This window comes from Vipera berus, assembly GCF_964194415.1.
Source record: "Vipera berus genome assembly, chromosome: 5".
In the NCBI taxonomy this organism is placed as follows: domain Eukaryota; kingdom Metazoa; phylum Chordata; class Lepidosauria; order Squamata; family Viperidae; genus Vipera; species Vipera berus.
The window spans coordinates 12,120,294-12,145,253 of record NC_138207.1 but is presented as its reverse complement, the minus strand read 5'-3'; the positions used below and the strand labels follow the sequence as shown (position 1 = coordinate 12,145,253).

The following is a 24,960-nucleotide window of genomic DNA, read 5'->3' as shown; positions in this document are numbered from 1 at the left end:
GGACTCACTGGAGAAGAGTCTAATGCTGGGAAAGGTTGAGGGCAAGAGAAGAAGGGGACGACAGAGAATGAGGTGGCTGGATGGAGTCACTGAAGCAGTAGGCATGAGCCTAAATGGACTCCAGAAGATGGTAGAGGACAGGAAGGCCTGGAGGAACGTTGTCCATGGGGTTGCGATGGGTCAGACATGACTTCGCAGCTAACAACAACACACTGTGGAGGTTACTTTACTGCATTTGTGAGATCTAGTTTAATGAAGAGAAGGATTAGGGATGATATGATAGCAGTGTTCCAATATCTCTGGGACTGCCACAAAGAAGAGGGAGTCAAGTTATTCTCCAAAGCACCTGAAGGCAAGAGAAGAAGCAATGGATGGAAACTAATCAAGGAGAGAAGCAACCTAGAACTAGGAAGAAATGTCCTTACTGTTAGAACAATTAACTAGTGGAACAACTTGCCTCCAGAAGTTGTGAATGCTCCAACACTGGAAATTTTTAAGAAGAGATTGGACAACCATTTGTCTCATATGGTATAGGGTTTCCTGCCTGAGCAAGGGTTGGACTAGAAGACCTCCAAGGTCCCTTCCAACTCTGTTATTCTATTCTAACTTCAGTATATTTCTAGACCAGCATTTTAAAATGTACTGCTGATCCTCATGCACCATTGTTTATGTTGAAATATTTTAAGATTAATTGGGATAAATCTTGTTTACTTCCCCTTAGGCTCTAATATATCAGCAAAATGATGTAAAGAGTTGGTTCTGGTGATTTCTACTGATAATATTAAATATTTTGAGCATTCTATTTCAAAAGAATATGCGGCAATATAAACTTTTGCAAAATATTTATTAGGGTGTTAATAGAGGGATTCTATTGTTGGTTAAAATTAATGCTTTTAAAATGAATGTTAGTCCTCGTTTAAATCTTCAGAGGTATAATAAATAAATCCTTTCTTCAGATCAATTAGTTATTTGGGAAATTTGTTTGGGGAAAATAGAGCACCAAGGAATTCACTAGCTAAATTGAGATTACATGATGGTGGTGGTTTTAATTTACTGGCCTTGCAAAAATATCATTGAGCTTATATTTTATCAGCAACAAGTAGGCGGAATAAAAACAGAATATTATCCCCTGTGGGTCTTGTTAAAAAATATTTATTCCTATTATGGTCATGGCAATTTCTTGAATCAACAAACAGTAGGAAAAATATTCTATTTCCAAGAATGTATGCTGCAAGAATTCTTTGGGCCTTATCGGGTGTAGAAGATGGATGCATGTATGGATAGATGGATGGACGGATGGACAAATACAATATGAGCCAGACACCTTTATACCCTCCAAGGAATTGGATGTTATGATGGTTGAAAAAAAAGGTTCACAACCAATGCTTGCCTTTACAACGACTGCAGCAGCCCATAGTGATGCACCTGACATTTGTGAGCTTCACAACCTGCTTCCAACAAGCAGAAATAATGGAGAATTTGGAAGTGAAATCACCAGTTGCAATGTAGTCTTCCTTAACAAGTGTGATTTGCTTATCAATGGAAGTGGAAATGACATCATAAGTCTGGTGTGGTCACTTTAGTGACAGAGTTGCTGGTTGCAGTTGTGGTTAATGAGTGAGGACCGTCTATAATGGGATTTACAGAATGAATACCGTTAAAATGAAACCAAGTGTTTCATCAAAAATGCTTTTGAATGGATGGACATCAAATTTGTTTTGTGGGAGACATAAAAAATTTGGAGGATCACTGCCCACACCATGATCTTATCTTGCAAACTGTTGGGATTTTTTTGGAATAACAATTTCACCGTCAATCTTCACAAATAGATTTAGGGGGAAATTCCTAAACATTAAAAATGTGCAATGCTAAACTGTATTCAAAAATTTGGAACCTGTCTTGAGAAATTATAGTTGGACATGGGCGTTACTTAAAGAATTACAGGTGTTCCTCAATTTACAACCATTTATTTAGTGACCATTGAGAGTCAGCAGCCCTGAAAATAAGTGAGTTATGACCATTTTTCATACTGACAACCATCCCCATGGTCACCTAAGCAAAATTCAGACACTTGGCAACTGGCGTGTAACTACGACAGTTGCAGTGCCCCGGGGTCATGTGATCATCTATTGCAACCTTCTGACAAGGAAAGAAAATGGGAAAGCCAGATGCATTTAACAACCGTGTGACTAACTTAACAAGTGCAGGGATTCACTTAACAACTGTGGCAAGAAAGGTAATAAAATGGGGCAAAATTCACTTAACAAGCTAAGCAATTGAGCCTAGAAATGTTGGGCTCTGTTGTGGCCGTAAGTCAAGGACTACCTGTATTTTGATATTATTCCAGATGTTAAAGGTTGATTTTTGGAAATTTCTCCATTTTTGGAAAATACTATAAATCAGAAAATGAAGCAGAAAACTAGACTGTAGACTATATTGATGCATATAACAATAGAGTCATTATCTTAGGTATTTTTAAATTAACAGAGTTAACAGAATTTATTTGCCAAAATTATTTCTATTATTTGGTATCAAGATACTATTATAAGGCCTATTTTGTAAATATGTAGTGGTTTGCAAAATACTTTAGATATTTTGTATTAATACTTTTCTGAGTTTTTTCTTAATTTGGATTTTTTTTTTATTTCTTAGTTCTGTTTGGGGAGATTGTATTCTATTTTTTGTAATCTTACCATAAAAGAATTAAATTGGAAGGAAAATGTTAAAATGTTTCAATTTGAGGTGGGAAAGCTACCGAGGTCACATTTTCACGCTTAAAAGATAACATATAAATAAATTAAATGACTGAGCTGTGACAGATACAGTGGTGAGAAACCACTTGGGGAAAAAAAGCCATCTGTAACCTCATCCTATGTATCACCTTGCCAAATGTATGGAGAATATTGTTAGGCATATGGTGATAGCCTACATAGTTGGGTTGGAAATATATAAACTATGATGTTGTGACTTTAAGATGTTAATTGGCCAATGGGTGTGTAAGTGTTCTCATGGCCATAAGAGGGAGCTAGGAACGTAGCTTCTTTCTCTCTGAATTCACTGCTCTCTCTACTGTTGCTGTTTTGCTGTGTTGTTGGTTTACTACTGTGATAAACCTGAACAACTGTGTTTTTGACCTCTGGACCGGTAAGAAGACTTTGTATTTGGAAGACTCCTTGGACTGTTACTATTGTGTATTGTGGACTGTTTATTTTTGACCGTGCATTTTTGTTTTTACACCACCTCAAAAAGTAAAGTACTTTCTGTTTTCACAACTCAGTGTACTCTTGTGGTTACTGTGTGACTCCTACTGCTCTCAGTACCCTTCCTTGTCTGTGCAACTCCTTGGTAGCACAAGGAGACCTCTGCACAACACGCTAGAAAGAGAGGCTGCAGACCCTGAAAAAAGAGATCAGCCAGTCTCCAACCCAATTCATAAATTCTGTAAATAAGGAGAGGGTTTTGCATCGATGAGCATTTAGACTGGGTGACAGTTGGCTTAACCAAGACTTATTGAATAAACTACAATTGATTGGGAAGAACAAACAAAGTGCATTATGGGTTTAGCCTGTTATGCCTACTGAGCTTTCAGATTTGTTTAAATGGTTTGTCTTGTTTATATTACAGTGACCAATTGCTATTGTAACTGACAGCATATCTCCATCACACTGTGAAGATTTTTGCCAGCCCAGCCTGTCAGAAGGTCCATCGTCCTTCTCATAATACATTTATCACTTGCCAACTCTAACATGAAGACAGAATATGCATGAGCGAATCAAGGATTAATAAAGACAAGCCCGCACAGCAGCATTTCATGTTAAACACAACACCTCTGGGTACTTCAGCTCTGCAAGTGAAAGCCAACGACTTTTGTGCATGTGTAAAGAGGTCCCACGGCCAAGAGTGTACAACCTTTACCCTCAGGGTCATATGCAAACTATCCAAATCTCCATCTTCCAAAAACAAGTTAACATGGCTGAATTCTTGCAAACGTGGGTAATAATTAAAAAGGTAAAGGTAAAGGTTCCCCCACACATGCGTGCTAGTCGTTTCCGACTCTAGGGGCTGGTGCTCATCTCTGTTTCAAAGCCAAAGAGCCAGCGCTTGTCCAAGGACATCTCCGTGGTCATGTGGCCGGCATGACTAGACGCCAAAGGCGCACGGAACGCTGTTACCTTCCCACCGTAGTGGTCCCTATTTTTCTACTTGCATTTTTACGTGCTTTCAAACTGCTAGGTTGGCAGAAGCTGGGACGAGTAACAGGCGCTCACTCTGCTACACGGCACTTGGGATTCGACCCGCCAAACTGCCGACCTTCTGATCGACAAGCTCAGCGTCCTAACCCACTGAGTAAGTGCTCTTAAATGACTAAGATAACCATCTGGATCATTTAAGTGTTCTTAAATGAATTACGGCCACCCTTGGAATACTGCATCCAGTTCTGGTCCAAAAGGCAAGACAAGAAACAATGGATAGAAAATAATCAAGGAGAGAAACAGCCTGGAATTAAGGAGAAATTTCCTGACTAGCTTGCCTTCAGAGGTTGTGGGTGCTCCATTACTAGAGGCTTTCAAAAAAAAAAAGACTGGACAACCATTTGTCTGAAATGGTATCGGGTCTTCTATAGGTTGTGGACTCGAAGACCTGCAAGGTCCCTTCCAACTCTATTATTCTGTTATATTATTTTACCAAATGGAATGTCCTGGTTCTCCAGCCTTGCTTCAGATAATATAAGGAAGAAGGAGGATTTGCCTACTATAGAAGAATGGACTCTAAAAGTTTCGAACCTGGCAGAAATGGCGAAAATCTCAGCATATTTGAAAGACCATTCGCAACAAAGATATATTTTGGAATGGAGAAGATGGATTGATTATATCCAGAATAAATATGGGACCAAAAAGTTTCATTTAGCATTTGAATGAGTATTAGATTTAGAAGATTTTTTATTATTTAGTTATTTTTAAGGAGAGTTAAAGTGCGATAGGACTTAAAGTGTTATTATAGTTAGTTTGCATATTATAGTTTAAGATTGTTAGGGTCAATACCCTGTATTTGCTTTGGGAAGTCGGGGGGGGGAGGGAGAGGGAGGGGGAATTGGGTGGGGGTGGGGGATGGGTTTTTATGTTTTTTATGTTTAAAATGTATCTGTAAAACTCTTTAATAAAAAAAAGGAAGTGGATCTTCAGAAAAGAGAGGACCTGATGATTGTTGAAATGCATGTGACCTGTGACGCATTTTAACGCAACACACTATTTAATATTCATCACAATCCAAACAGTACATTTTATTAGAAAGCTGTGCAAAGTCTGTAAATGCTGCATATTGGTCAGTGGCTTTGCGGGGCTCAAATTCCACAGTGAAACATCACTAGACATAAAGACTGAAATTGCCATTTTTAAGACTCCCAAAGAGGAAAGGAAAAAAAAATAAAGGGCCTAAAGCCATGTTTCTGGCATAGAAACCAAAAGACAGAGACAGTAGATCCTCAAGACTATAAAAAAATAAGTGGCAACTGCAAATGCTATTATTTCCTAAAGTTCTCTGCAATATGTCAGAGTTTACAACCCACATAAAGGATGTCTCTTAATTCAGAAGTTCCAAACTGAACCCAGAAATACATTTTACACCTTTAAATTGAAGTGATTTCCAACCAAACCCTAAACATACAGATTTCTTCCCTCTTTTCGGTATTAATGGGTGCATTTATGTGAGTACTCTTGCACTACACAACTCAATAAGTATATTAAGTTGTGGGTATCTCTGTGGAAAGCAACGGCTGGATTCTAACATCACTTTAAGAAACCATATTTAAACCACATAAGGTTCAAATGTTGACTCAGCCATAGCAGTTGAATTTATACTGGGTGCTAAGCCACAAATGGTTTACAAATCACAATGGCTGGATTCACATATTACACTAAGCCAGCAGTCCTCAAAGTTTGCAGTACCATGACACCCAAAACAATTTGTGTTTCCCCACCCCCACTCCAAACCCCAACAAAACTTTCTTTGGTGGTAGAGTTAGCTAAGAAATAAATCTGACAGTGTTAAATTATATATCAATGTAGGTGTCAATAATTGTCCACTCAGACTAAGCCCAAAACAAGCTTTTACAGCACTGCTACTCCGCCTGTGCAAAGCTGACTTTTTTAAAAGTTGTGACCCTCTTCTATGTAGTTTAAGACCCTTCACCCCGCAGGCTCTGACTGAGTTTAAGAACTGCTGCTCTAAGCTAAAACCGCCAGGATTCTCCAACCTTGGCAGCTTTAAGATTTGTGGACTTCAACTCCCAGAATTCCTCAGCCAGCCGTGTGGAGTTCTGAATTCTGGGAATTGAAGTCCACAGTCTTAAAGAGGTTGGAGAACCCTGAATAAACCACATCACCTGGTTTTCTCTGAAGGTAACTTTCAGAAGCTCTAAGCAGCTCACACAGCATGCCAAACATAGGATCAAGGCATTCCTTCACTCAAATCACATTAAATATTTGTGCCATCCTTGGGAGAAAGCTAAAATTCCATTTTTTCTAAAAAAAATGTCCTGTTAAGTAAATCTGACAAATGTCTTTTTACTGAAATTAAATGCTTTCAGAGTTAGCTTGCAATCTTCTTTAAGCCAGAATGTGAAATTGAAAACTGAACACTGCTGAATAGATTGGATAGTGACTTCTCTGATAGGATGTTGTAGAACAGGGGTCCCCAACTGTGGGCCACGACCCACTACCGGGCCACGAAACAGGCTGGTCAATATGGGCATGTGTCCGCACTTGCCCCCACTCACACTAGCATCGCCACCATGCAAATGAGGTGCTGCATGGCAAAAACGGGGTGCCACACTGCAAAAACGGGGCGGTGCTAGGGAGTCCCACACATGTCCTAGCATCGTCCCATTTGTGTCATGTGTGCTCACGGCCCCATTTGTAGCTGCGCGCGCACATGCGCCCGTAAAATACTTACCCCTCCCTTTTCCTCTGGTCCACCAACTGAGAAAGGTTGGAGAGCTCTGTTGTAGAAGACCTCCAAGTTCTCTTCTAATAATCATATGATGTTATGAATTTGGAGCAAGGATATAGAGAAAAAAGGAATGATCAACATCCCTTCCAAGCTTTCAAAACCACCCCAAATTACTGAGTGCTTAGCATTCAAGAACGAGAATTTGCAAGTAAAAATAATACAAGTCCTACAGTATTTATATGTCAAACTGATACGACGCTTTAGAATGGGACAATCTCAAACCGAGATTGAGAAGAAAAAGTAATTAAATCCCTTCCTTTCGGAAAGAATCAGATAATCGGAAATATTTTGCAACTGATCTCTTTACAACTGCTATTGTAGCATACACGTCCATCCCCCACAGCAATTTCAACTTCTGCAAAAGGGGTTCATGATGACAATTTTACATGAGGGAAACGAAAAGTGCCTCCAATTTTATATCTAGGCAATGTCTATTAATGCCAGACAGTAATTTGCACTTCTTAATCTTTAACAATGATAAATAGCAAAAAGGGCTTTTTTTTTAACAAAAATTGTTATCCTAAACCTTGTAGCTAAATTTAACAATTATTATGGAAGCGCAAAATACTATATTAAGAGAGAGTTATCAGTATCCAGATAGGAGATAAAATTTAAATTCCTATTTCAACTCTTATCTCAACCAAAGAAAGAACATATCACAGACTGAATCTTTATTATTGTGCAGTAAAAAAGAAAAGAAGATAATGAAGAACCAATGAACCTTTCAAATTAAACCTGATGTTTCTGAAAGCCTTACTAGAACTGGCTATTTTTCTGGGCCCTGGATTAAAGTGTTGGGGCCCCTGTCAGATTTATTTGGGGGTGTGGATGTTGTTAGACAGACTTGGTTTTATTATATTGTGCCTTCCATTTTGGAGTCAGGAGGTGCTTAGAGTCAATCATTTAAATTAATTTAACCAGGTCTCTCTACAGATGAGCTTTAACAAAGTTAGTAAAGGATTGTTCGGGTACTCAAATCTCAAAGCCAGCTCCTACAAAATGTCAGTGCCATCAGGTTGATCTAATGATAATGAATAAGAGCCAAATAAGATCTAAGCAAGTTCGGACATTCAAACGTTCTATAACTTGTGGCCAACTGCTCAGTAGGAAAACATTAATGTTGCGTGTTATTGCAGTGACAAAATAGGCTTAACAACTCAAACTGAACCTATTGCTTAAGCAATGGGAACAAAATGCTGGTTGCAGATAGCCTTGACTGTAGTTTCTTTAGGTGTAGTTGATTTTCCAGACAAAGGGAAAATCTTAATACTTAAGAAGATCAGGGTGCCTGCAAGGATTCTCTCTTTGGAAGAATGGTTAACTAAATGGTAGGAGGAGGCCTCCCACAATGTTTAGAGTAACATTGTACTGGCAGTCCTCAACTTACAACAGTTCATTTAGTGTCCCTGAAAAAAAGTGACTTATGACCGTTTTTCACACTTACGACTGTTGCAACATCCCCATGCTCATGTGGTCAACATTCAGGCTCTTGGGAACTGACTCACATTTATGACCATTGTAGTATCCCATGGTCATATGATCAACTTTTGCAACCAGATTCACTGAACAACCACGTTACTAACTTAACAACTGCAGCGATTCACTCCAACACTGTGGCAAGAAAGGTCTTAAAATGGAGCAAAATTCACTTAACAAATGTCTCACTTAGCAACAGAAATTTCAGGCTGAATTGTGGCCGTAAGTCAAGGACTACCTGTACAGAAATTTAATTCTTATTGAAAACCATTCTAGGACTAGATTATTATTATGCACAGAATCATGCTACATCCAAATTTTTTAGAATTCATATCCTAATGTAATATATACTTTGTAGCTGTGGCTGGCTGGGGAATTCTGGGAGTCGAAGTCCACGTATCTTAAAAGTTGCTGAGGTTGAGAAACACTGGTTCATAGAATTGCTTTAACATATTCCCAAAGGCGCTTTTTCATTTTTTAAAAAAGCAGCTGGACTGTTTTTTATTTTTTTTTTAAAAAAATTAAAAGGCACCTTTGAGACAACCTGGGTCACCTGGATGTTTGAGAATCTCTATGGAGATTTCATGTATTATTTACTATCTATATTTTTTTTAATGACCTCAACTAAATTACCCAAGCTTTAGCTTAAAGCAGAGGCATGCAAGTTTTGTTTAGAAAATAGATATGAAATCTCACAGTACTTTTAAGTTTCTAATGATGTGTTACACTATGCTAGCTCTGTATTTCAGATCAGGTGCACATCTGCCTGCATTTCAGTCCCTGTGTCATCTATTTCTTACATTCTTTCAAAAATGTATAATAATAAATGGAGGAAAAATAGGTGTTTTGAGCTCCTCCTAAATTGTTACAAGGAAGGGCCCAGCCTCAGGTCTTGCCGCAACATTTTCCTTAATTTAGTGCCCATCCATTCTAAGACTTACAAAGAAGTGCCTTGAAAAAATGCAAGGCGACTTGTGCAAGCATCCTGCAAAAGATACTACTTCTGTTCTGAAGATCAACCAAGGAGAAGACAAAGACATAAAAAAAAACCTTATAAGAATGGAAATTAGAAAGAATCCATGTAATATTCATTTATTCTATGGCAAACTTTGATTTTATTTCACTGCTGGAACATGACTGAGAGGGTTGCTAAAGCTGGAACTATATCACACAATATCCTAGGAAGCAACTTCTTCCCCATTTGGATATATTAAAACCCAATGTGTATATTAATTTCCAATTGAAAGTACATTACATTAAACTTGACACGTTTAAGTTCTACTTAGGCTTAAGCACTTTGGTTGACGTAGTCTTGCTATAAAGAAACATGGCAAGATCTAGATCAGAAGTACCCAACCGTGGCAACTTTTAAGACTTGTGGACTTCAACTCCCAGAATTCCCCACCCTGTAATTCTAGCAGGCTGATGAATTCTAGGAGTTGAAGTACACAATTCTTAAAAGTTGCCAAGATCTAGATTATTTGTCTGATCTGATAGCAAGCTATACAGAAACACTGGTCAACTTGGGAGGAAATTTAAACTCAAGATTACGTCTTAATGATTTGACCCTTTATTTAAAATAACATAACTATGCCAGAAAACCGCCCACTACCATCTTTAGACTAGCTGTTCTGGTTTGTAAACCATACTTGTTTGGCTTAGTGTGATATATGAACTCAGTTGTGGTTTATTAATAAAACATGGCTTAGTGTGATATGTGAGCCAGGTAGGACAGACCCATGAGAAAATGGCAATGTTGCAATAAAGATAATGCTCCTATGTTTTACAGAGACAAATCCTACAAATCCTAAGTAGCATCATAGTCCTAAACAATCAAAGACTGATATTACCACATAGAATTTTCTTGGCCACTCAGTTCCAATGACTGGATACTATGGGGATCATTTAAGAACAAAACATACATGGAAAGGTCAAAAGAAAACACATTTCAAGAAACATAATAAATAAATTTTCAAAAAAGTAATGATATGCATGTTGTCAAAATTAAAAAAGCAGCAAAAAAAATTAAAACCCATCAGATAACACCTTAAATATTTGTGAGCTTATTAATGGTCAGCATGATCAAAATAAATACAAAAATATACAGATTAGTAGCAGCACACATACCAAAAAAAATCAATCTACTGGCCAGTGAGACAACTTGATAAATATTTCATTTCCTTTGTTTTCCCTTTCCAATTGTCACCTCTTAGGGTCTATAATCATTGTCTGCAAGCTTCCAAACAGGCTGAAGATTTATGCCAAAAGAGGTACCAATCTTTCACCTTCAAGAGCTAATCTGGAGTCCTTGATGCTCTCTGAACTTGTTTTCTTGCATTGTGAGTACTAGAAGGGAGCAGGGTTTGCTCTCAGATTATGTTAGTACTGATGATGTTACCTAGTTGGGTAAGGAAATGTCTGCAAGAAAACCACCAAGCTCAGAGAGCACCAGGTACCCCACAGTTCAACCCTGAGCTACAAATATTCTCTTCTATTGGTAAAAGCAACTCTACCCTTGGATTTTTGATAGATCTGTTCTCAATGAAATCAACAGCTGAACTTTAGGACAAATAGTAAGTAGGCACTCCTCCATCTCAATTCCTATCTTAAGTATCTCACTTTTATGTCTTTGCATCGATATGTTCTTTGTGTTCATTTCAAATCTAGTCTTTTCTCCCACTTGCAAAGGAAGGCTATAATCTCTAACAATCTCTAGCAAAGGATTAAACCCTATCTAGTGCGTCCAGATGTGCTAAGTTTCGAACTCTCGTATGTGGTAGCGGAATTGTGGGAATTGAAATCCAACACATCTGAACAGGGTTGGGGTGGAGAGCTTTAGCACCTACCTCTAAGGACTATGATTAGGAGAATTAGAAAAGCAACTTTCCCGAAGCTTAAAACTTAGGTTACAAATGAAAAGTTAAAAACAAAAAGACACCCATGAGGAAGACAGGTTTGCATCATGTTGGTGTTATGGTGTAATCCTGCATCGTTGTCACCTGAACAGGCACTCAACCACAAGAGCATATTTAAAAAAGAGAGAACACCAATTCCTCTAACAGTTGAGATTGCAAGGAAATGTGATTCCTGCAAGCATGCTTGAGATAAAAGTTGGTGGCCATCTACATGGTCAACCCCCAGACAAGGACAGAGACAGCTAATGAGAAGCGTTTCACTTAATTTGGGTTAGAAGTTCACAAATACAGCATACATATCATGCATAGTACCTATGCATTTGTCTAGAATAGGGGTGGGCAACCATGGCCATTTTATGACCTGTGGACTTCAACTCCCAGAATTCCTGAGCCAGGATTTCTGGGAGTTGAAGTCTACAGGTCATAAAGGGGCCATAGTTGCCCATCTCAGTTTAGGATGTGCTTTATGGGAAGCAGTTGCATCAGAAAGCATAATTCTGGAAATTTGGAGGCTATTGGCCTCCATTGCTAGATCTAGCAACAAAACAAAACAGTACAATACAAACCAAAAGAACTCGTTTTCAGATTTTTGTTCTCAAATCAAGAATGCCCGGCCTGCTTGTGGATGTTTTGCCAAAAATGGAAAGCATTTTATTTTAAAAAAATCAATTAATGGTGGAAAGTATCAGGAAGGGAAAAGACCCCACCTATTACAAAATAATTTGGGAGCTGCTTTTCCTATTTCGTTCAAAGTACCAAGTCAGCATCATCTTAGCAGCAATTCCAACAGATGCAAAGCCCCAAATTAGGGAAAGGAAATTCTCTCATTCATTCTAATATACTACACCCAAGCATACTTGAATTTGGTTTCAAACCCAGCACTCGATCTTCCCCCAGAATAATAATAAATGATTATTTTGCAGGAAGCTACAGCAACTTGAGGATGTAAAAGAACCGGATGCTATTGAACTGAAGCCTTTTCAAGTGCAACGCCTGTCTTGAGAATGCTTCAGACCTCACCTGGGCATAGCATCAGGTTGCTATTTATTAAAACAACACATCTTTTTCCTGGCTTCTAGGTGGGCCTAAAAAAAAAAGATACTGATTTAAAAAAAATTTAAATCCTAAGACTCACTCTTTCCAAGATTCACTTGGCGTGCTTACATTTGTCCTTTTTTTCCCGTTACTTTTTTTAATAGCAGCCGGGTCCCTACTGGTTCAATTCGCCCAGTTCTTTTCATTCTGACTAGCCTAGCCACAGAGGTCTTTCCTGCCTCTGCTCTCCCAAACTGTTGTACAGCTGGAGATTACGGGATTTAACCAGGGAGGAGGAATTGGAAGCGTTCCCCAGACAGGTGACACCACTGTAGGCTGACCCTTTGTCCTTTGTTTCACCAAGCCGCCATATGCAAACGTGGCGTGACGCACAGCAAAAAAGAGAGAGAGAGAGTGGGGGGGGGAATGAACCCTTTGCTACCTTCCCAAGCAAAGCTCACTCATGCAAGGGGGATGGCAGGGGACCAGTGAAAGGAGCTGGTTCTCTTTCGCAGGCAGCTAATGGGCCAGACACATCAACATCCAATATCCTGTAGCACACATTCCTGCCAATGGGGAGGTGTGACCCCGTTTCTCTTGTCTTTTTGACTTAAAATTCATGGACTTCACTTGTTAGGTTTGTGAGAAGCACGGAGAGAGCTGGGGAGAAGGCCTCCTAAGGCACAGAGCACAGATGCAGGGCACGTGGCAGGCAAGCAAGCAGAAGCTGCTCCCTACATAGGGAAAAGTCCCCAAAAAAAAAAAAGAGCGGCTATCGGGGATCGAGTCTCATTGGACGTAGCCAAGGTTCTCCATCTCATTCTTATATCGCTGTTCGGAGACTTTGCTCTTGTGTTGCTTGCTCTCCAAATGCTGCCGGAACTCCATCTCCTCGCTAGCCCCGACGTTGCACATGGAGCAGTAGAACTGGCCGCTGGGGGTGACGCACATGGCGAGGTCACGAGGTATCCGCTGACGGGAGCGGGGGTTGAAATAAGGGCCTGGAGGAAAGCAAGCAAGACATTTTTTTGGAGACAGGCAAGCCGGAAGAATTTTCCCAAAAGGTGACGTCCACCAGAGCTCAGCTGGTTTCACCCTCAAAGCGTATCAACAACTCATGAGATCCAGTACATTTTCTCAAATACAGGTAGTCCTCGACTTACAACTCTCCATTCGTTACTTACCAGGTTTAGTAACGGTTTAAAGTTACAACAGCACTGGGAACAAAGGGACTTACGATTATTGCCACATCCCTGTGGTCACATGATCCAAATTCGGACGCTTGGCAACCGGCATGTATTTAGGGGGGTTGCCGTGCCCCAAGGTCATGTGATCCAACTTTTGCCACCTTCTGATGAGCAAAATCATGGGGAAAGTCAGATTCATTTCACAACCATGTTGCTAACTTAAACAACTGCCGTGATTCACTTAACAACTGTCGTTAAAAAAAGGGGTAAAATGAGGCAATGCTCACTTAACAACTATCTTGTTTAGCAATGGAAAATTGAACTCAGTTATGTTCATAAATTGAGGGCCTACCTGTATTAAGAAGGCTTAAACTGCAGGACTTAGAGCGGGGTTCTGAGGGGGAGAGGATTGCACAACACAACAGCATTGTGTGGAAGAGCTTATGAGTTCCTGAGAGGCAGGGTGGTGTGATGTGTTATTATTTTTTATTTATTTTATTTATTTTAATTCCATTTATATCCCGCCCTTCTCCGAAGACTCAGGGCGGCTTACAAGCTTAGCAGTAGCCTTCATTCTACGTATATGCCTGCTTGTTAGGGCTTTCACACACACCCCAAGCGGCATTATTACAAAGTCAGCTTAATTGCCCCCAACAATCTGGGTCCTCATTTTACCTACCTCGGAAGGATGGAAGGCTGAGTCAACCTTGAGCCTGGTGGGACTCGAACCTGCACTAATTGCAGGCAGCTGGTGTTACTTAAGGAGGCATTAGCCCACTGCTCCACCAAGGCTCTTTACTAGAACAGGACCCTTTGATATTCAGTTCTGCACTTTTTTTTAACAAGGTTAAAACTAGGAACTAGGAACTAGGACTCAAATGTGGGTGTTTCCTTGGCTTAAAACAGTGATCTCCAAATTTAGCAACATTAAGATTGGCTGACTCAAACTCCCGGATTAGTGGACTCCAATTCTCCTCAGCCATCGCTGGCTGAGGAATTCTGGGAGTTGAAGTCCACAAATCTTAAAGTTGCCAAGTTTGGAGACAGAAACCTCTGCTTTTTATTCTACTCTAGGTTAAGCAAATAAATAAATAATCTCACCAAATTGTTGTGGTATGGCCTAGGAAAGCCCTGGAGAATACCAAAGACTCTTGCCGATCTTGACCATACCTGTGTTATTTTGCACAGCATAAACATTCCTTCTGTTCTGCGTCATCTTGAATTCGTTCCCTTCTTTTCGTGCTTTCCTTTTGCCGGCCACTTCAGACGACTCTCTGTTATTGACAATAGGAAAACACCAATTAATTAGATTTAGATTTTAGATTTTATTAGATTTATAATTGCAGGGAAGTGAGGAAAATTCACAGGCATCAGCAGGAAAAGTTAAGCAGAACTACCGGAGCCGTTACCGCTGCTGAGTGTTTAATAATACCTACAAGAACGAGTTGTTCTGTGCCTCAGCCAGACGCAGCCTTTTGGCATGATTCTTCCCCTGATAGTGAGCCTGGGCCACCGCTGGCGAAGAAAAGGACGCATCACACAGTTTGCAATAATCGTTCTCCGTGGCCAAGATCACTCGCCCTCCTGGTTTCGGGGAGGACCCCTGGGCAAAAAAAGGAAGATATATTTATTTAATTTATTTTTATTACATTTATATCCCGCCCTTCTCCGAAGACTCAGGGCGGCTTACAAGCTTAGCAGTAGCCTTCATTCTATGTATATGCCTGCTTGTTAGGGCTTTCACACACACCCCAAGCGGCATTATTACAAAGTCAGCTTATTGCCCCCAACAATCTGGGTCCTCATTTTACCTACCTCGGAAGGATGGAAGGCTGAGTCAACCTTGAGCCTGGTGGGATGCGAACCTGCACTAATTGCAGGCAGCTTTAGATATATCAAATCATTTGTTTTCTTTCCAAACAAAAATTCTGAATGAGATCCCCAAAAGCTGTCAATGCAATATTTTTGGGCCTAGCGTTACAGGTTTGATTTTTACCATGTTTATCTGTATGACTTCATAAGCAGTCCAAAAGTCCTTACAAGGCTCCAGCTTAATGAAATGCAATGGGTAACAGCTGAAATAGAGATTTTCGTTTGTCCCCAGTCCTGAATTTTCTACAGACAAACTCCGTGTTTAAAAGCATGTTTAAAAACGTTGTGTATGAATTGGAGGCAAAGTTGTTTGATCCAGTCTTTTGTAGTTCAGAAATCCACTAATTATCCCCAAGAGGGGAGACTAGCAGAGCTCTAGAAAAACTTTTCCATTATTTAACACAGGATGTCCAATCCAGGGAACTTTAAGACTGGTGGACTTCAACTCCCAGTATTCCCCAGCCAGCTGGCTAGGGAATTTTGGGACTTGAAGTCCACAGTTCTAAAAGTTGCCCAGATTGGACACCCCTGATTTTCAGCAGCTCTTATCATCAGGAAATTCACCTTGACATGTAGTCTGAATCTCCCTTCAGATAGTTCTCAACTTACAGCCACTTATTTAGAGATAGTTCAAAGTTACAATGATGCAGAAAAGAGTGGCTTATGGCTAGTTCTTGGACTTATGACTGTCAATCCACCCCATGGTTGTTTAATGACCATTCAAGTGCTTGGCAACCACCATGTATTTACAATGGTTGCAGTGTCCCAAGGTCTTGTGATCGCCATTTGCAATCTTCCCAGAAAGGCTTCTGACAAGGACAGTCAATGGAGAAAGGACTAACCATACTTTAACTAATCTTCTTTATGGCTTTTATTGAAAGGAATACCATTGCATTTTACACTTTTCGTAAATCGCCCCCAAATTCTGTGCTTCAGCAGCCTATCAACAAATGAAAATTTCAATTGTAAAGTTTATTTACATTCTATTTCCTTAGCAAATTCAACATTTTTCAATTTTCATTTTCATCTGTCCATTATTTGCCCAACACTCTGATTGGTTAGTTCGCTGTTACTAGTAAATTTTGGACGAGCCTCCTTTTTTCAAACTTCTTTGTAAAATCATAGCAGCATAGCTGACTTCACAGGAAATTATTCCCAATACAGCAATGACACCCATTTGCTTTTATGAGGGTAAGTATTGTGAAAAGACATTTTAGATTTTAAAGAAGCTCTTTTTTTAATCTAAGAAACTGCCTCCACCCAGTGGCCAGCCTTATGAATTTACACTTGAATTGAGGGAATATAATTAATTCCCCTTATTAAAGGAACTGAACTATACTGAAAGAGAGATAAGAATGCCAATTTTCTCTGTGTTTCTTCTAGAATACACAGCATCATTTATTCAACAGTTTCCCAATCCTTTCAGGCTTGCGGACACATCTGAATGTGTCTTAGGGGTTGCCTTCTCCACCTGGCAGCTAGAGAGTGCCTGCTTCTCAGAAAATAAATTAGTGAAGATGCCATTAAAGTAACTTTAATTTCAGGAAGAGGCAAGGAACTAGTTGTAAAAATATATAACAATATGTTGAATGGCCAAATACATAGGCAGTGTAATATCTGCACATCAGATGTCATAATACCAATTTATTCCCATGATCCACACACCAAAATGTCAGTTTTCTACAGGGTAGTCCTTGACTTACAACCACAACTGAGCCCAAAATTTCCATTGCTAAGCGAGACAGTTGTTAAATGAGTTCTGCCCCATTTTAGGACCTTTGTTGCCACGGTTGTTAAGTGAATCGCTGCAGTTGTTAAATTAGTAACATGGTTGTTAACTGGCTTTGCTTGTCAGAAGGTCACCAAAGGGGATCACATGACCCCAAGACACTGCATCCCCCATAAACATGAGCCAGTTGCCAAGCATCCAAATTTTGATCATGTGACCATGGGGGTGCTGCAACAGTCATGAGCATGAAAAAGCAGTCATAAGTCGCTTTTTTCAGTGTTGTTGTCATTTTGAATGGTCACTAAACAAATAGTTGTAAGTTGAGGACTATCTGTAACAGATAAATGGGGGTTGTTTAGAGAAACAAACGTGATTATTTTTCTAGACTCAAAGAAGCAGGGCAGGGAAAGAAAGTTGACAGGCAACAAGGAATATCTGCAGACACAGAGATGGGTGATCTGACATTTGCTAGTCTTTTTCATATGATCCATCTACTACAGGGGTCTTTAAACATGGCCCTTTTATGCCTTGTGGACTTCAATTCAATGGCTGGCTGAGGAATTCTGGGAGTTGAAGTCCACAAGGCATAAAAGGGCCAAGTTTGAAGACCCCTAATCTACTAGAAGTAGATCATGAAGAAGGAAGAAGTACCTTGTTCAAATTCCAATCCTGAATTACTCCACCCAGCTATGATCTATCCTCAACCTGATCCTTCAAGTCTTTCTCCACCGGCCATCCTCTTCTCTTTCCTTCCACCCTTCCCACCATTATAGACTTCTCAAGAGAACTAAAATATTCATATAGTGGTTTCAAAATATAAACTGGCATCTTTTATTTTTCTTTTGGGTGTCATTTTTTATATATTTGATTTTTAAAAAATGGCTGACCACTGAAATTTGCAAATGGTAGGCAGATGAACCACAATCTTATTTGACCTTCACTGAACACATTCCCCAGTTTCCTCCATTTAATGCTGGAAAATGCCACCAAATGATACGAGGGTAATCACGTTCCAATGAAAGAGAAATCCTATGTTTGCCCGCAACCCCAAGAGAACTATCAGTGCAAAGCACACAGACTTGGTTGCCACAATTTACTAAGTCAGAATGTAGTTTGTTTTCATTAAGAATGGTCCATGAATCCATCACTTTGCTTTGTGAATTCTGGTTCGTGGCTTAGCGAAATGTGTGAACCAAGCCAATTGTTCTATAGCCAATATATTATGATTAAGTAAACCATAACTGAACATAATGTGTGAATCAGGTTATAAGCTTTTATAGCAGGACCACTCAGCAAAGCTTCATCTAAACCAGGGGTTCCCAACAGGTGGTGCAAAAACTTGGGTTTTCAAAGTTATAGTATATATGCATATTTCGTTGCCATTATTTCAAACTTTTGTAAGGGGTGTGAGAATATATCAGAAGTGTTCTAGAGGTGCGGGGTATAGAAAAGGTTGGGAGCCGCTGATCTAGACAATATATTAAATATATGTATGCTTAAGATCTAGTTGTTTATATTTAAACAATAACAGTCCCTAGAGAAGGGAAGGAATTGGTACATTCAAGAAAACCTTCTTTAACCTGCAAAGAGGCAGCAGCTTTGGGGAGAAACAGATTGAAATGCTGGGAGCAATGAATTAAGTTGCCATTTAAAAATAAAACCCAAACACTTTAAAATAAACACACATTTAGTACATCATCTAACTTGCCTTGAAGTTCAATAGTCACCTTCTGCTTTTTAACAAACTCAACAGTTTGTAAGAAAACTGATTTAAACTGAGATTTAAAAGAAAACACAGAAATCAGAACCAAACAAAACAATATACAACATCCCATTTTCTGAAAGAAGATGCACTACCGATTGATTAATATGGCACTGCTGCACATCATTACCTGGGGCGCAAGAGACACCATCGGATGAGTAGCTGGCTCAAGAGAGTTACTCACTCGGGCAGAAGCTGGACAGCTGTTGGCAGCATAGTAGTTCCGAAGTTTCTTACTGTGGTTTTTACCCTGGAAAATCAAATTTCTTTTATTAGCCTCACACAAAGTCCACCAAAGCCATCAGTGACCTACCACCATTCCTTCTTAAGCCTTCATCAATACTAACTGGTGGAATTAAATTTTCAGAGCTTCCTTTTCTAGGTTTTATTTTTTTTTGGGGGGGGGGGTTCCACGAGGGGTGGGTTTATGGTAAGATTAAGGAGGGAAATTAGTGCTCTAAGCCTTGCAGGGGTTGAAGGACCCTTTTTACCCCGTAGAATGCTTGAAACTGCTCCCTACGAAAGAGTCTTGAACACATCCACATCAGGAGTGGAGTCCTGATGGGCCATTCAGTCTAAAATAGCTCTTGCACACAGAGACGTTGGTTGCTCCTTCCTGTGTTAAGAAGCAGGTCTTTGTAATCAAACTAGGAAGGCGGGGGGGGGGGGGAAACAGCATAATTTTAGGAGGTGATTTTTAGAACAGGTATAATCTCCCTGACTTTGGACAGATACAGGTCGCCCTTGATTTCCCACCATTCATTTAGTGACCATTTGAAGTTACAGCACTGAAAAAAGTGACTTATGACTGGTTTTTACACTTAACAACTGTTGCAGCATCCCCATGGTCACATGATCAAAACCTGGGTTACCTGGCAACTGGCATGTGTTTATGACAGATGCATTGTCCAGGGCAGGGGTAGGCAACCTTGGCTCTTTTATGACTCGTGGACTTCAACTCCCAGAATTCCTGAGGCAGCTATATGACTTAACAGCTGCAGTGCAGTGATTCACTTTAACAACTGTGGCAAAAAGGTTGTAAAAATAAAGCACAACTCACTTAAGGCTGCCTTGTTTAGCGGCATAAATATTGGGCTCAATTGTGGCCATACCATACAGCCAGGACTACCTGTATATAAAACGGGGCCCCCGTTATGTTTCTGGGAAGAACAATTTATTTCACAATAGAAGACTGGCAAATGTGGGATCAAGGCCTGCACTGGGGGGTTGGGGGGGTGGAGATCCAGTTTCAAATCCACAACAGTCAGGGAAGCTCTCTGAATGACTTTATCGCAATCCCTCAGCTCATGAAGCAGTGTGGTAGAGTGGTTAAAGTGTGGGGGCTAAGACCTGCCTCCAGCCGTAGGTGGGAAAATCATGAAATAAATAAATAAAATCCATCAGAACACATAATAATAATAATAATAATAATAATAATAATAATAATAATAATAATAATAATAATAATAATAATAATAATAATAATAATTTGGAAGGGACCTTGGAGGTCATCTAGTCCAACCCCCTGCTCAGGCAGGAAACCCAAAACAAAAGATTTAGGGCCAATTACATTGGGGTCCCCAACCTCTGGGCTGTCTTGCCCACTACTGAGCTGTGAGGTATTTGCAACTGGGCCGCGGAGATGGCATGAGCAGCGGGTGAGCACAGGCACGCAAGCTCCATTTCTGTGAGCAGCAGGTGCACATGCACATCGCTCACACAAGTGGAGCTGCATGAGCACATTTGCCAGCCACTCACATGGAACCACCCCATCTCCATCAGTCCGCAAAGCCTGAATTACATGGACAAAGCTAAATTAATTATGGAATGCACAGCTATTAAATGGTTGGATGGGAAATACTGTAGACAAATTCACTGGGGGCTGGGAATGAGGTTGTTGGCCTTCATGGATACGTACTAGGTAGGATTATAAACGGTATAGAATGTGGCTATTATAGTATATGACTGTGTTCTGTCTTACAATCAAAGTAAGCTTTTATCCTGAATATTATTTTTCAGGAATCCTGTCCTTTTTATGAGATTACTGATTTCTATGCTGATCATTATATAATTTTTAAAAAATAAGTAGAATTCAAGCCTCCAATTTTTACTTCATTTGGCCCATTATTATTCTTCCCTTATGTTTATCATGGTCCACTCCAATTAGTTATACTTTGTCTTTCAAAACAGAAACCCTTCTTATAAATCACAATCACAGGAAAAAAGAGCAGGCTTTTTTCGAAAAGGAGATGCTTCATTTATAATCTCTATATTGCAAACTTATGGCAAAGGTATTATGTGAAGCACGACTCCTGTTTCAGAATTCAGCTTTTAGTCCAATACCAGGAGCTGTCTAAAGATGGCCCAAAACAGTGTGCCAGTTCAGGTAGGCCTCAATTTACAACCACAATGAATTCTGCCCATTACAGTCATATGCTGTGACAGTCGTAAATTAAATCAATCACGTGACCAACGCAATTTGATGGCTATTTTGTGGCAGTCATTAAGCAAACATGGCTATCGTAAGACAACCGCCATGTTCATTACTGTAAGCGAACCCATTGTTCGCTAAGGTGCAGTTTTGCAGAAAACCAGAAATAACTTCCAGTTTAAGGCAAAATGGTCGTAAAACATAGTCATGTGACTATGGGATGCCCAAATCGATGTAAATACAGCCATGTTGCCGAGCGCCCAAAGTGTGATCACATGACCAGCGGGGAGGAGCCAACTGTCAGAACTTCAGAATTGGGACATAACGTGTTTCCCCGAAAATAATATTAATTTTTGCTCCAAAAGATGCCTTAGGCCTTATTTTCCGGTTAGGTCTTTTTTTCAGAGAAATACGGTACTAAATGCGTCCTTCTGGCTGACGATGTTAACTGGGGGCTTATTTTTGGGGTGGGGCTTATATTACGAGCGCCCTGAAAAATCATGCTGGGGCTTATTTTCCGGTTGGATCTTATTTTCATGGAAACACGGTAATTCCCTTTTTTACAGGTAGATTGCAACTTTGAATGCGAGGACTACCTGCCTCTTTTCAAACAAGCTACAGTTCATAGCAATGGCACTTAGACTTATATACCACCCCATAGGGCTTTACAGCACTCTCTAGGGCAGGGGTGTCAAACTTGCAATGTCACATGACATGTCACAATGTATCACGACTTTTTTTCCATTGCTGGCAATAAGCTGGGCGCGGTTTCGGCATGACGCCTCCGGCCTGCGAGCTGGCAGTTTGACAGCGCTGCTCTAGGGGGTTTACAACATCAGCATAATTTCCATATTGCCCCCAACAATCTAAGTCCTGCTGCCGGCGTCGACTCCCCTCCGCCCCGTGCGTTCCCACAGAGAGGGCCTCCTCAGGGTGCCTCCAGTCAGAGAATGTCGACTGGTGGCCCCCAGGGGGAGGGCGTTCTCTGTGGGCGCTCCGGCTTTGTGGAATCAGCTGCCGGTTGAGCTCCGGATGGCACCGGATCTCCGCTCCTTCCGGCGCGGGTTAAAGACCCATTTATTTGAACAAGCTGGCCTGGCCTGATGGGGAATTACTTAGGGTTTTAATATTTATATATATATTTTATTGTTTTTATTGTGGGCAATAATTTAATTCTTTTTTAACTTTTGTACTTTTGTAGTTTTAAGATATGCCCTGTTCACTGCCCTGAGTCCTTCGGGAGAAGGGCGGTATAAAAATTTAAAAAAGATAAAGATAAAAAGATAAGTCCTCATTTTACCAACCTCGGAAGGATGGAAGGCTGAGTCAATCTCGAGCCCATTAGGACTGAACTCTGGGCTGTGGGCAGAGTTAGCCCGCAGTTTATACACCGACACCTCCAATTATATCACCTTGGACAATAAATGGCAACCTTCGGCTGTGAAACCCACTGAACTACACAGGAGATTTGAACATGCAGACATGGTATCCTCACCTGGTAGTGTGCCTGGGCTTGTTGGGCAGAGTTCAGGGTAACGTTGCAAAGCCTACAGCACAATGGCTTACACAGTTCTTCCAGCAAGGGGTCCTGCTCCCCCCTCGTGGTGAGTTCCTCATCTTGAGCAAGTGGCAAGGATGGCCCTGGTCCCAGCGGTTTCGGTGGTGAAAGTGGCAAGGTGGCTGTGGGCCTGGTGGCCACTGACATAGGAAGAGATGGGGGCGTTTCAGGAGGAGGAAGAGGAGGAAACCCAGCTTGCTGCAAAAGAATCATTGGCTGACCGACCTTCCAGCATTCTCTCTTCGAAACCCAAAGACGACTTCGGATCCAGACTGAAAAGCAAGAGAAAAATTCAACTCAACAGGAGCCTCCAACAAGAAATGTCAGAATTGGGTTGGGTGGTATACCTACAGGGCAAGATTTGGCTTAACTCATTCACTGTATTCACCCGCTAAGGAATCTTTATAAAGTCTATTAAAGTCTACAATTGGCTTGATAATAAACTGTGGTTTGCAGTCCTCACTAAGTTCACCTAAGAGGCTATGCCAAAGGCCAGAAAGTTCACTTTTTAGCCTACCACAGGTGTGCAAAATGTGAGGTCCAGGGGCTACATGAGATCCACCAGCATTCCTTCCATAATTCTGCCCCCTGGGGGGGAGAGAGTCAGGACCAAAATTTTGGAGTTTAGGGGGATTTGGTGGGATTTGGCAAACTATAAAGGTCAAAATGGTTGCTCTGCTGCACCACTCCCCAATCTGCTTAAAAAATGGGGATATATAGCCTCAGAGGTTTTTCGGGCGTAGCCCTTGACACGTTACCAGTAGCCTAGTGTGGTCCTCAAGTCAATGGAACTTGTTAGTCTCTGGTTTAGCATAGGATACAGGTAGTCCTTGACTTACAGCCACAGTTGAGCCCAAAATTTCTGTTGCTAAGTGTCAAGGTAATAATTTAACAGCTAAACAGCTTGTATAATGTGAGATGTATGATGTAATGTTGGGAATGATTCAGCAGGGTCTATGTCCCTTTAAGAGCCAGCTGGATCTGTCTCTTTAAGAGCCTTTGTATAAAAGGGAAGGCTCCGCAGATGTGTTCTGTCTCTTCCGTTTCCTGCTGTAACTGCTGTGTGTTGGAGCCTGCTGTATTAACACATGTATGTATATTGTTCCTGATGTATGATACTGTAGATAGTGTAAGATAAACCACCATTTAATATAGACCACTGTTTTTACCGTGTTTACTCCTGGGCTATCTCAGCGCAATAAGACTGTGCATGCTCTGAAACTAAGTGAGATATTTGTTAAGTGAATTTTGTCCCATTTTATGACCTTTCTTGCCACAATTGTGAAGTGAATCACTGCAGTTCTCAAGTTAGGAACACGGTTGTTAAGTGAATCTGACTTCCCCCATTGATTTTGCTCATCAGAAGGTCACAAAAGATGCTGACATGACCCGGGGACACTGCAATCGTCATAAATATGAGTCAGTTGCCAACTGTGTGAATTTTTATCATTGATCTTGAGGATGCTGCAACGATCGTGTGAAAAATAGTCATGTCACTTTTTTCAGTGCCATTGTAACTTTGAACAGTTGCTAAGGGAACTGTTGTAAGCCAAGAACTACCTGTATACTCCCAGCCATTATACGATCTTAGGTCAACTAGGAAAAAAAACCTTTTTTTTTTAGACTTTTGCCTTCCAACTCAGCTTTCCCACACTCTCGTTTTCCTGAGCTGGATGGCAAATCTGGGAGTTGAAATCCAACATCAATGGAGACCAAACTGGAGAGATATGTTTGTGATATCAAACAGAAATGGTAATGTAGTTTAAGAAACGAAGCTTCCCATCTGCAGATATGCCGTTTCTGTGGAATACTGAAATTTTGTAGAAACACCATGATATTAACTTGCTGAAAACATAATCCATTGGATGATTACCAATGTTACCTAGTTTGGTAATGAAATGTCCAGAAACCATACTGAAACAAGCTTGGAGAGCAAAACCACTGCCAAAATCTAAAACCCGAGGTACAAGTATTTTCTATTATTCCA

The 24,960-nt window shown here is 40.5% G+C and overlaps 1 protein-coding gene across 2 annotated transcripts in view; it reads right to left on the bottom strand.

Moving 5' to 3' along the window:
- Positions 1-5,260: 5,260 nt before the first annotated feature.
- Positions 5,261-24,960, bottom strand: part of ZMAT3 (zinc finger matrin-type 3) — a 24,225-nt gene continuing 4,525 nt past the window's right edge. Inside the window, exons 2-6 of one of the 2 annotated variants that reach the window (XM_081329053.1) lie at positions 22,911-23,245; positions 19,115-19,234; positions 15,058-15,224; positions 14,792-14,895; positions 5,261-13,435 (exon numbers count right to left, since the gene is read on the bottom strand). In XM_081329053.1, the coding sequence (XP_081185179.1) occupies positions 13,224-13,435; positions 14,792-14,895; positions 15,058-15,224; positions 19,115-19,234; positions 22,911-23,186 (879 nt within the window). In that variant the 5' untranslated portion in view covers positions 23,187-23,245 and the 3' untranslated portion in view covers positions 5,261-13,223. Of the gene's footprint in view, positions 13,436-14,722; positions 14,896-15,057; positions 15,225-19,114; positions 19,235-22,910; positions 23,246-24,960 lie in introns of both variants that reach the window. The other variant, XM_081329054.1, reaches the window with a different exon arrangement.